This window comes from Babesia microti, chromosome IV (assembly GCF_000691945.2).
Source record: "Babesia microti strain RI chromosome IV, complete genome".
Lineage (NCBI taxonomy): Eukaryota > Apicomplexa > Aconoidasida > Piroplasmida > Babesiidae > Babesia > Babesia microti.
The window spans coordinates 68273-80241 of record NC_034969.1 but is presented as its reverse complement, the minus strand read 5'-3'; the positions used below and the strand labels follow the sequence as shown (position 1 = coordinate 80241).

The window sequence follows — 11969 nt, the reverse complement described above, 5'->3', positions numbered from 1 at the left end:
AAAATTAGGCTATATCTTGTGTTATTACTAAATTAATTACCGCCAAATATGTAGTCAGACAAGTACGACCCAACGTTGGATATGCTGTCGTACCCCAGCTCAGTTAGTTGTATTGTTGATTGTTTAACCAAGTTCAACTGGTCTGTAATCGATTCAACTGGATCACTAATCATCTGTTCATTTGAATCTGATGCTTCTACATCAGTAGAGTTGTTGTCAACGATTGTAGGCTTATCCTTCTTTGAGTGCCTGCTAGTTGACCTGGATGATATGTCACTTCTGCTAGTCTCCTTCTCCCTTGATGATTTCTTTTTCCCCTTTCTACTAGATTTTTTTTTGTACAATTTATGCTCTTCCAGCTCCAGCTCACTGGGCATTGCGGTCCAATCAGAGGCATTGGAGGAATTGATTGGGAGGGATCTTACATCTTCAAAAGCTGCATTGATAACTTCTACGTTTGTAAATGAGTCTTTTGGTTTCTCTTTATTTATTTCATTCAATTTTCTCTCGAGTAATTCGATTTTTTCCTTGTATTGTCTATTTTCTTCAATAACCGCACTAATTTGTGATAATTTTTGTTCAAGGTCAGTCTTTTCATTTTGCAGAATGTCCACCTGATTCTTCAACTGTAATATTTCCGAAGTTAATCTATCAACCTCCTCGTTGTCCTTTCTGGGAGATTGTTGTGATAATTTTTGTTCAAGGTCAGTCTTTTCATTTTGCAGAATGTCCACCTGATTCTTCAACTGTAATATTTCCGAAGTTAATCTATCAACTTCCTCGTTGTCCTTTCTGGGAGATTGTTGTGATAATTTTTGTTCAAGGTCAGTCTTTTCATTTTGCAGAATGTCCACCTGATTCTTCAACTGTAATATTTCCGAAGTTAATCTATCAACTTCCTCGTTGTCCTTTCTGGGAGATTGTTGTGATAATTTTTGTTCAAGGTCAGTCTTTTCATTTTGCAGAATGTCCACCTGATTCTTCAACTGTAATATTTCCGAAGTTAATCTATCAACCTCCTCGTTGTCCTTTCTGGGAGATTGTTGTGATAATTTTTGTTCAAGGTCAGTCTTTTCATTTTGCAGAATGTCCACCTGATTCTTCAACTGTAATATTTCCGAAGTTAATCTATCAACCTCCTCGTTGTCCTTTCTGGGAGATGGCACTCTTTCCGTTTTTTCGCTGTTCTCCTTAATCATAGTCTCCAGTTCCATTATCTTTAGTTGCGACTTATCCAGTTCCGTCTTCAACGTTTCAGCTTGGTCTTTATAGTTGAATTCAGAGGCGTTGTTTTCCAGCACTGTGATCTTTTCAGTGTATTCTTTCAGCTGCTTTTGCAAATTATCCATCTTCTCATCGTAGTCGATATATTTACTAGACACATTTTCCAATTCTGTGATCGTCTTTTCAAGTTTTTCAATTGTGGAATTTGATTCGGTAAGCTTGGATTGTAATTCCTGTATCCTATGTTCTCCCCCTTCCAACTCTAAGTTTAGCTGTTTCAACTGAGAAATCGTTCCCTCTAGCGATTCGATTTTACAATTCGCATCTATTAGGCACGTTTGCAGATCATTTACTTGGTCCGTGGTTTCCTTTTCCATTTCTTCAATTGTTTGTTTCAATTTAGTGATGGATTGCTCCAATTCTTCGGAGTGTTGTTTCTGTTTCTCAATCTCATCAATTGAAGATTCAAGTTTTTTATCTGCTTCATTCTTCTGGTGTTCAATCTGTTCATATGAATGCTCCAATTCGGATAGTTTCTGATAAGCCTGGGCCAATTCATTGTTCAAGGGTATTAGGTTTTCCTTGTTTGAATTTTCAAGATCTTCAATCTTTTTATTCAATTGCAGTGACTTAGACTTACACTGATCTAGCTCATCATGCAGCATTTTAATGAGTTCTTCATTATCATGTTTTTGTTGGTTCAAAAGCTCTAAATCTTTAATGACTGACTCAAGCTTTTGAGATTCCAACTTATACCTCTCCAACTCTACCAAACTTTCCTCTAGCTTAACTTCGTTTTTTTCCAACTCCTCATTAACTTTGGCCATATTGTACAGTGAATCTTTTAGCTGATTAATTTGTCTATTGGAATCTTCTAGCGAATGCTGCAATTCCATGACCTTTTCAGCATTTTGTTTGCTAGAATCTGCATAAGAATTCAATGTAGATATTGTGGATTCGAGTTTTTCAGACTTTGTTTTGTACATGTCCAAATCGACTTTTATCCTTTCCATTTCATCGCGATATTCAGATCCTGCCTTACGCCTAGCTGATTCACACCTATCTTTCAAATTTGTCATAAATTTGTTGTTTATCATGTTAGAAATTATATCGATTATAGTTTTGAGAGCCTCATTAAATGTGTAGCCGTTTAGAGTTTCCAAATCTTTGGATGGTATACCTAACTCTTCTGCATTTTGTATAAGTAACTCTGTGGCGATTTTATCTTTGTCTTCTCTCTTTAAGCTAATTATCAATCTTTGAGTATTAAGAACTGAAGCCTCTGCCTCAGAGACCTCCTTATGACAAGAGGCCCTGCGTTTCTCTTGTAGTTTCTGTCTTAACAGAGAGTAAGCTTCTTGAAGCTTCTTCAACTGTTCTATGCGATTATAGGCATTCCTTGTGTAATCGGAAATTTGTTTGTTGTAAGTTGAGTTTAAGTGGTTGGGGCTCAGGTTTAGTTTAAGTGTGGGCTTGTGCCTTTCATTATATTCACTAGGAAGATTTCTATTCAGCCATTCTTTGACAGCAGATGTACGACACCTTTCAACATTATCTTTGGCAGCAGACTCGAAATATTTCTCAAACGTCTTTGAATGATATGTTTTTAAGTTTTTTTGATTATCTAGGTTGGAAAAAATATCTTTGGGGAAGTAGTTTTCCATGTGCAAATTTGAAATGCTTTCATTTGTAGTATTTTGGTCCTCCATCTCATAAATTAAAATTGTTTAGTAATTGGACCAGTGCACGTGATTGCATCAAAAATATAGTAGATACAACACCATACCAATTGGCACGAACGGTATGGATTCATGCGATAATTGTTGTTTAATTCCAAAAAATATGTTAAACAAATAGCAAACAATGATAGTGTGTATCATATGTGTATAGCACCACATGTTCATTCGCCAAATTTAGTATAATCCAAAGTATTTGATACAGTGATTGATGTCGTGCTATTAATATTAATTTTGCAACTTAGTGGATTCAATTTTGATTTTTAAAATCTATTCAAACGTGCTTTTTACATATATACTAATTTTTATACTATGCACCTGTACCAAGTGCAAGAATTATTGAAAATAATTTCCCACCTGTGTCTATATTTTAAATATATATCTATATAGTACTTTTTATTAAAGTGATATAGATTAATCCAAAATTAATGTACATAATAGGCATATAGGAACTATATCTCATATCATTGTATGATACGGATGGGATCCCTCCATTTCCAGTGGACCTGATTAATATGTCGCTCCATCATGTCGGTCATTGGAAGCTCTTCGTCTACGCAATATAGAGATTCACGAAGCTGGTATAAATCGTTGGCCCCTATGAGCTAAATTAAAAGTGACTTGCCGTTGCATTAATGAAGGGTCTGGTATAGACCCACCTGAGGGCCATTACCGTGAGGTTTGGCAAGCGGTATTCCTGTGATATGTCATAGTACTCTTTCACAGCCCTTGAGGCTATTGAACCCCTAAGTCACTGATTTTATACCGAAGGCGGGCCATGTAAGATGGGAATTTGATCAACCGGGCGTTGGTTGTGCCATCAACAAATTCCAAGTATTTGCCAGTAAGTAATCCGCCAGCCAAAGGAGAATATGCCACTAATCCAATTCCTAAATTATGATAGTGGCACCTGTATTTTGGGGCCGTGAAAGTTCGACAAACCCCTTCTCTACATCATTTCTAGCTAGCAAATTGTACTCGAGTTGTACAGATGCCGGAGGTGGTGCGTCTAATTCCTTTTTAATTAAAATATTACCATGGCTGCACGATAAAAGTTGAGTACTCCACAGGGGGTTTCATTGCTTAGGCCCCAAGCGCGAATCTGGGTGATTTATTCCGTACTTTTCCATTTTTTATCAGTCCCTTAACGGCAGTGATTACGGAATTATAGTATTTTGAATCGTCTCCCGACGATCTCCTAGTATCATAGACCACATTTTCATAGTCCGGATTTGATTGGTTCGGGTAGTACCTATCTGGCCAATGGAATTGCAGTAAGTCTATGTGCGATATGCCAAGTCTATCTAGCGAATTATCCACAGAATCCAGAATCTGTTCGTAAGTCAATTTGGTACTAGCTAGGTTACCAGAGCGAATCCAACCGAGACGGTCGCTAGGCCCAGCCACTTTGGTGGCAATTACCATTTTATCTCGGTCATTTTGACCCCTTTTCCTAATCCATTCCCCTAAGATTTTTTCAGCACGGCCATATGTATCCTTCGTCACTGGCAATGGATACAACTCTGACGTGTCCTAAATTAATGATTTTTGTTTACAAAAAAGTTGATTTGAAACCGGTCAAACGCATAATCTAGTAGTGAAATTGCCGTTTCTTTATTAGCGGAATTGCCAAAAGTCATAGTCCCCAATCCAACCTCAGAAACTGATAAGTCACTATTGCCTAATTTACGATATTTAACACTAGGCAAATCCTTGTTTTCACTACATTAGATCTGTTTTTATGGGTTTAAACATCAAACAATAACATATTGTGCGCAATTATGTAATGAATATTGTAAATTTGTGTTAGATAGGTTGTGTGCTTACGCTGTATATGTCGTGGGCCAAAAATTTTGATAAGTCCTATAAAAACCGCACGGAGCATCTTTTTCTGGATCCCATTTCATAAAGTTTACGGAACTAAATTCTAGGTGGTTTATTTGCTTACTTTCAGCCCTTAAATCCTCAACTCTAGGTTGCCTGAAAATATCATCATCAAGTGTCTTTCGTTGGTAAAAATCACTAAATCAATTGCGTGTTACTATTTAATTGGGTTCCACAAAGGTTTGGGGAAGTATGGCCGGTATTTCATATTGCTAGGCTGCATTTTGGGCTTGGAGTGGTAATATTTGAATAATACATCTCGCTTTGTGTCCTTTAGGATTATCTCATAGTTCATATCTGGCAAATTTCTTTTGACACTAACAATCTCTACATAGGGAAGCATGGCAGATCTTTCACTTGACAATTCGACAAATCCTCCTTGGTGCAAAAATCCGCCTAAGTTGTGGCATTGTGTTTTGAACTCTTCGAATTGATCCACATCCACATATTTTACTTCATTACTTCCAATCAATTCTGCTAATTTTTCATATTCCGACTCAGGTAAATACCAAGGAATACCATATCCCATTTCGTAGACGTGGATTATCTTGTTAGCAACTCTTATTGGCCTTAGTGGTTGCTGTTTAAGTTTGGCATAGAATTGTTCTATAGTTATCTCCTCTGGAAAGAAATCTCGGTATCTGTTCCAACACTTTAAACCCTTAAGATATTCCTCCTTGTGATAATTTCCGGTTTGGGCCAGTTCATCTTGCTGAAATTCCTCCATCACCTCCATATCCTCATGTTTAATGTAGAAGCGCGTTTTTTCCTCCATTTCCTCCGCTAATTTGATGTTATCTATGTCTTCATTGACGTCCGAATATAATATGTGTTGTTGCAATTTGTTGAAACCATAACAATATTTCGGTGGATCCCGCAAAAAGGCTGTATATTTTCCATTTCTACATTCGGAATGGTTGTTTTCAAGTTTAATTGCCGCTGAAATTGTTCTACTGAGAGTTAGAATTAGTAGAAGCCAAGAATACACTGACATATTAGTGTGTGGCACTACATGCTGTATACCTAGCACTATAGCTCATATTAATAATATATGCTGTAGACTAAATATAGTCCAATAGCTGTAATGCTTTGCAATAGCGGCCAGGCACTAGCTTTTGAAGCACTCAAAACCCAAATTAGGTTGGATGGTCGAAGCGGTTTGGAGTATCGAGATATTAAAATCACATTTCCAGGCCTAATAGGCCAGGTAACTAATTTACTAAGTTAGTCATTAGTCTCATTTGGATCAACAATAGTTCTATGTACTGTTAATGGCGAAGTTATACCACCAGTTGATAGCAGGCCTACGGAAGGATTCTACCATTTTCATGTGGAAATAGGGTCACTAACTACCGTAGGATTTGAACCAGGGAAGCCCACGGAACAGGAAATGTTTATATGTTCCACAATAGAACATCTTCTAAGGGACTCCGGTACTATTGAGACCGAATCACTATGTATAGTGTCGGGGAAATATGTAAGGCCAGTGTTTGTTAATATAATTTTTAACATTTATTATTGTGACAACTAAAACAGGTTTGGTCAATAAGGGTAGACATGTTAGTGCTGGAAGATGCTGGAAATGCATTAGATGCTTGTGCATTATCTGCTGTAGCCAGTACAATGCACTTCAAGAGACAACAAGTCAAAATTGATGGGGAAAAGATTGAATTGCTTTCACTTGATCACTTTACCCCAGGTGAATTATTTATCCATCACATACCAATATTTGTAACATTTGCTATAGTAGACGATTTCATAATGATAGACCCATCAACAATGGAGGAGATGTTGGCCGACACCTTAATTAGCGTTGCAGTTAACCAGTTTGAGCAGATTTGTAAAATACAGAAGATAGGCGGGAAGGAGATTTCATTGGAACAATTAGATAGGGTGTTGCAAGTTTCTAAACAACAATTTAACCACGTTTATGGTGTGTTGAAGAAGTCTATGGAATTGGATAAGGAAGCCAGGCAGTGGGTATTGGCAAATATTAAGTAACATTCTCAATCTTTGTATCGTAACTATTTACTAAATTTGTACATAGTATATTAACTAATCGGTTTTGTTAAGTAGAGCATGAATGTCTCAAATTGTTTATAATATTGTAAATTGGTAAGTTAGTGGCAACTTGTATGAGTTATTGATCTATGTAATTGGTAAATAGTTGATTTATAATATCATTCTGCTATAAGCTCTGTGTCTACGTATATTTTGGTAATTATTTATGCTTTTTATACAAGTATTCAACTTTGGCAAACGAAATATGTGTTTATTTATAAATATAGTTGATAATTTTTATTGTAAAGCAGTTGGCTTTGTGATCAATTGATATTTTAAGTATTTAAAACTATGTAATTTGTAAATATTAAATTTTGAGTGTCTAAAAAGTAGCAAAGTTAATTCATTTAAAATAATAATCAATTTTAAAATAAATATTCCCCAATTTAAATCTTTTATATATATAATTATTTTAAAGTGTATTGCTTATAATAAATTAAAAATCTTCTGATAAACCCATTTATTAAGACTAGCATTTTGTATATTCGTGTGTATAGGCAGTATATACTAAAATTAGAAAATAATTGTTAGAAAAACAAGTTTAAACTTGTTTTTCTAACAACTATATTTGCATTATAAACTATGGATGTGCCGGGTTACATTGTAAATTGATAATTGCGACATATTTATTTGGGTGTTTAGTGTGAATTTTCTCAATTTTTTGTAAAAATTTAAGAAAGTTTTAAAACTTTAACAAAAGGTACATTTTACAACAATTATTCGAATTTTAAAATGGTACTTGAGTGCATAGGAATCATATTTGGTAATACACTATTAGACAATTAAAACATGTAAATGCGGAATATGTGCGTGAGCTGTGGCCATACATACATTTAATATGTGTAAAATGTCGTATTTGATTGCGTTTGTCGGAGTTGGTGAATAGGGCCCTAGAGAGCGCTATAAAAGTACCGGCCCCTGAATCAGTGGGGGTAGGATGTTCCGTCGAGAAGAGCGCCGCAAAGACTACAAAAAAATCTTCGAGGATCCACGTCGGAAGAGAGAAGATATTCAGGCACAAATTAGGAAGCAGGTTAGGGACCAAAATTTGCAAAAGAGACGGAACCACGAGTTCTTCGCTGAAAAGGCAGATGATAATGCTCCACAACAAATTTCTCAACCCGAAGTGCCAGCTCCAATTCAGAATGATGCCACAGTATCTGAAATTGCCATAACCGATTTCTCTGACTGGTCACCTCAGGCATTGGCTCCATTTGTCCAGGGCCTCAAATCTGGCCAATACGAGAAACAGCTGGAATGCACTAAACACTTCCGCAAACTGTTATCGATAGAAACTGATCCGCCAATTCAAGAAGTTGTTAATTGTGGAGTAGTGCCCATTTTTGTTGAATTTCTCACCCGCTATGACTCGCCTGAATTGCAATTTGAGGCAGCATGGGCGATTACTAATGTTGCTTCGGGGAACCAAACACAAACTAAAGCTGTGACTGAACATGGTGCAGTACCTAAACTTATATCACTTTTGGAGTCCCCTAAGGAAGATGTACAAGAGCAGGCAATTTGGGCATTGGGTAACATAGCAGGAGATTCTGCTGAGTGTCGTGATTTGGTTTTAGCACAAGGGGCGCTAAGGCCTTTATTATATTTATTGAGTGCATCGGAAAAGACATCGTTATTGAGAAATGCTACTTGGGCCGTATCAAATTTATGTAGGGGCAAACCAAAACCGTTTTTTGAGGAAATATCACCTGCAGTCCCTTTCTTAGCTCATCTTATTAATCACCCTGACCTAGAAGTAAGTTTAATGTACATATTGATATTTTTGATATTTGCATTTTAAATGTGTTTTTGTTTGCTATTTTTGTAGTTGATAGTGATGAATTTTTGTCAACTGCCGATGGTGCAGCAAGAGTTATTGTGTGAAAATATACAAATTTCCATTTCTGACTGACTAGTGTCATGGAGAATGAAAATTTCATCTTTAAGAATTAATGGCACGATAATCAGTTTTAATAAACTTTAAAATAACTGTTACAGTGTGACGAATGATCGGTGGGATATGGCATGGAAGTACCAATATGCATGGGAGTACGAGTACCGGCAGTATGGTATGGGTGAAGCAAAGGTATCCAATCACACGCAACACAACACTAGTGATATTTGTCACACTAGATATCAATAAGTAAAGGTTCATAATGGCGTTCTCGTCAGAATTTACTGTAGTAATGGCAGGTGGTCTCATCTTACTTTTATTACTTTTTGGAAACAGCAATTTTTGATTTAAAAAAATATTCTAAATTTAATCCGAAAATAATTCATTGTCACTAAAAATTTATATTTCATGATACTACTGTAATGTTGTCTTTTTGAATGTTTACAAAAAATAGTATTTTGCGATACTGACTCAGGTGCTAACGGACTCCTGCTGGGCACTTTCTTATATAAGTGACGGAGCTGAGGAGAGAATTCAATCCGTTATCGAAAGCGGCGCTTGTGGCAGATTAGTTGAGCTGATGGGTCACGATCAACCCGTGGTTCAGACGCCAGCCCTCAGAGCCATTGGAAATATTGCAACTGGGAATGATGAACAAACACAAGTCATCATAAACTGCGGTTGTGTTCCAATCTTGTACAAGTTGTTATTTTCAGATAAGAAGACCATCAAAAAGGAAGCGTGTTGGACCTGTTCAAATATAGCAGCTGGTACAAGAAATCAAATCGAAACGCTGTTACAAGGTAATATGATCGAGAAACTGTTGGAGTTGGTCTCTTGTAACGATTTTGACATACAAAGGGAAGCCAGTTGGGCAATTTGCAATGCTTGTAGTGGAGGAGATTCTGCACAGGCAGAAAATTTGGCTTCCAGAGGCTGTATCCGTGCTATTTGTTCATTACTCACGACATCCGATTCCAAACTGGCAGGTGTAGCGTTGAGAGCATTGGAAAACATATTGAATGTGGGCGAACAGTTGAAGGAGAAGCGGAATCTGCCACAGAATCCATATTGCGCCATTGTGCATGAGGCTGATGGTGTTTCATCATTGGAAGTTTTGCAGGGCAGCAAATTGCCGGTGCTATTTAAGAAGGCAAGGGAGATGATTCAGAAGTTCTTTCCCTATGATTTGGGTGATGAATTTGAAGCCGAATGTGACACTGCATTTTCTCAGACCAGTTTCCAAGGTCAAGTTCCTACAGGCGGATTCCAATTTAACTAATATTCCAAATTGTATCAATTTGAGTGTTTTATTTCATTGAATTGTGTAAATTGGTAATTTATTGACATTGACTGGTAAAATTTGCGATATTGTAACAATTATTACTGTTGTGAATTGCGAATTTAAATGTCACAAAAATGGTACATAAATGGGAGTAATAGCACTTTTTATATGGGCGTGTTTCCGTATTGGTAAAAATTAATGATTTGTATTAAACCTATCTCAAATAAACCTATTACAACCGTATGCATTCATAATTATACAACCTGTTAGTCTCTAGATACGATTCTCTAGGTTCAATTGATATTTACAGTTGACACTTATTTTAGATATACTAAAAATGCAAATTTGCGATAGCATCACATAAGGTATCTAATGTATATGGTATGCTGATACTGGTTATGTAGGGGCATCGTGGTTGGACTGGTAATGAAATTTAGTTTACCGTTAAAAAAACCAACATCAGCCAACAGCTCAAGCAATGTGGTCAATAAAATAGATCAAAATGCTATTAAAAACGTTTCTGTCTGCTTTGCATCTTCAGAAAGTGACATTAAACCTGTCCCAAAAGCCAAACAACCATTAAATTTCACTGATGACCCCGAAAAGCAAACTACAATTGCAAGTGAGACTTGCCCATTTCAATTGAAAATTAAATTTAAGGAATCGACGGAAGCCCTTGAAGACCAAATTCTAACTCAATATGACGAATTTGTAGAACCCAGCAAAGAGGCTAGCTTCAAGCCTGTGTATTTAAACGTTGGGAATAAGGATGAAACCATAAAACCAGAGGAACGGCCTAAGGCTCGATATATTGAGAAGCTGGTTAAAACAGCCCAAAAGAGGGAAATTGAACGAGATCTAATCATCGGGAAGAAAGAACGAGAGGGGGCTCAAGGTGATGTGTTCGTCACAAACGCATATCGCAAAAAGCTGGAAGAGAGGGAGAAGATCATACAGAAAATGATGGAACAGGATAAGTCTGATGAGATTGAGGCAATGAATAAGAATTTATCTGCACTACATAAAAATATGTTAGATTCTGAAGGTTGGAAAAGGAGACACACGTAATTTTGTGGTTTTCAACTTAAATAATCAGTGTTAATTTACATTAGAAAATCTTTACTTAGTTAGCATATGTTGAATTAATTTATAGTGTGGATACAAGTGTGGCAATCGGAAGTTATATGCGATGTTACATAATCGTGAACGTCTGTCAAAAATGTGATCTAGCAGTCATATTTACAAATTAATTTTATCGCTACATAAAGTGTCTAATTGTAAGTTATTTTGTGTGGTATTTTTCTGTAAATTTAGTTTGTTAGATTCCTTGTGTAGAAGTTTGGCGAGAGTGTAGGTCTTCCAGGGCCCCAGTCTATACCCCAGCGGCTGGATTCTGACTATATCACCGAGAGAGGCTTGTGATTGTTCATCGTGGGCCCAAACCTTTTTCGTCATTCTAAAGGTTTTTTTGTATCTAACAACGTACATAAATCTACATTAATTAAGTGATTTGCCTGTCACAAGCTACTCTGATTGTTTTGGGGTGTTTGTCGTTGATCACATAGCCAATCAGTTCATTGTTTGGCAGGTTATTCTTGTAAACTGGATTAGTTTTTGAGCTTACAAGTACGGAGATAACCAGCAGTTAATCGCTGCCAAGCTTTATAGTGCCAATATAGAACTGGTCTGGTGGTAAACATAATAACTATACAAATTTTATAGAATTTGCTGGGAAATAAGCTAATTGACAAAAATAATTTCTGTACTGCACATAAAAGTCGCAATATAGTAAATTTATCAGGAAAACTAGTGCAAAATGATGTTTCCCGGGGTATTAGATCATCCGAAAGAAAAACTGTTGCCAGATGAGGTCAGGATGGCATTG

The 11969-nt window shown here is 36.5% G+C and overlaps 6 protein-coding genes across 6 annotated transcripts; 3 read left to right on the top strand and 3 right to left on the bottom strand.

Annotated features, from left to right (window-relative positions):
• Window positions 1-32: 32 nt before the first annotated feature.
• Window positions 33-2933, bottom strand: BmR1_04g05080 (hypothetical protein; the record flags this gene model as incomplete). The annotated part of the gene is made up of 1 exon (XM_012794168.1): window positions 33-2933. One exon carries the CDS (start codon window positions 2931-2933, stop codon window positions 33-35), a length of 2901 nt encoding a protein of 966 aa, XP_012649622.1.
• On the bottom strand, window positions 3425-5838 carry BmR1_04g05075 (Aldo-keto reductase (Fragment); the record flags this gene model as incomplete). Its single annotated transcript, XM_021482341.1, has 10 exons — window positions 3425-3565; window positions 3586-3706; window positions 3727-3850; window positions 3871-3976; window positions 3997-4062; window positions 4083-4493; window positions 4517-4682; window positions 4788-4887; window positions 4909-4982; window positions 5003-5838. 10 exons carry the CDS (start codon window positions 5836-5838, stop codon window positions 3425-3427), a joined length of 2145 nt encoding a protein of 714 aa, XP_021337602.1.
• Window positions 5929-6845, top strand: BmR1_04g05065 (exosome complex component RRP45; the record flags this gene model as incomplete). Its single annotated transcript, XM_012794166.1, has 3 exons — window positions 5929-6051; window positions 6073-6321; window positions 6381-6845. The coding sequence occupies 3 exons, from the start codon at window positions 5929-5931 to the stop codon at window positions 6843-6845; spliced, it is 837 nt and encodes a 278-aa protein (XP_012649620.1).
• Window positions 6846-7842: 997 nt separating this feature from the next.
• On the top strand, window positions 7843-10081 carry BmR1_04g05060 (Importin subunit alpha-1b; the record flags this gene model as incomplete). The annotated part of the gene is made up of 2 exons (XM_021482340.1): window positions 7843-8661; window positions 9275-10081. The coding sequence occupies 2 exons, from the start codon at window positions 7843-7845 to the stop codon at window positions 10079-10081; spliced, it is 1626 nt and encodes a 541-aa protein (XP_021337601.1).
• Window positions 10511-11152, top strand: BmR1_04g05055 (hypothetical protein; the record flags this gene model as incomplete). The annotated part of the gene is made up of 1 exon (XM_012794164.1): window positions 10511-11152. One exon carries the CDS (start codon window positions 10511-10513, stop codon window positions 11150-11152), a length of 642 nt encoding a protein of 213 aa, XP_012649618.1.
• Window positions 11153-11323: 171 nt separating this feature from the next.
• BmR1_04g05050 (mitochondrial ribosomal protein S17 precursor, putative) lies at window positions 11324-11784 on the bottom strand (the record flags this gene model as incomplete). The annotated part of the gene is made up of 3 exons (XM_012794163.1): window positions 11324-11576; window positions 11599-11686; window positions 11709-11784. 3 exons carry the CDS (start codon window positions 11782-11784, stop codon window positions 11324-11326), a joined length of 417 nt encoding a protein of 138 aa, XP_012649617.1.
• Window positions 11785-11969: the final 185 nt, after the last annotated feature.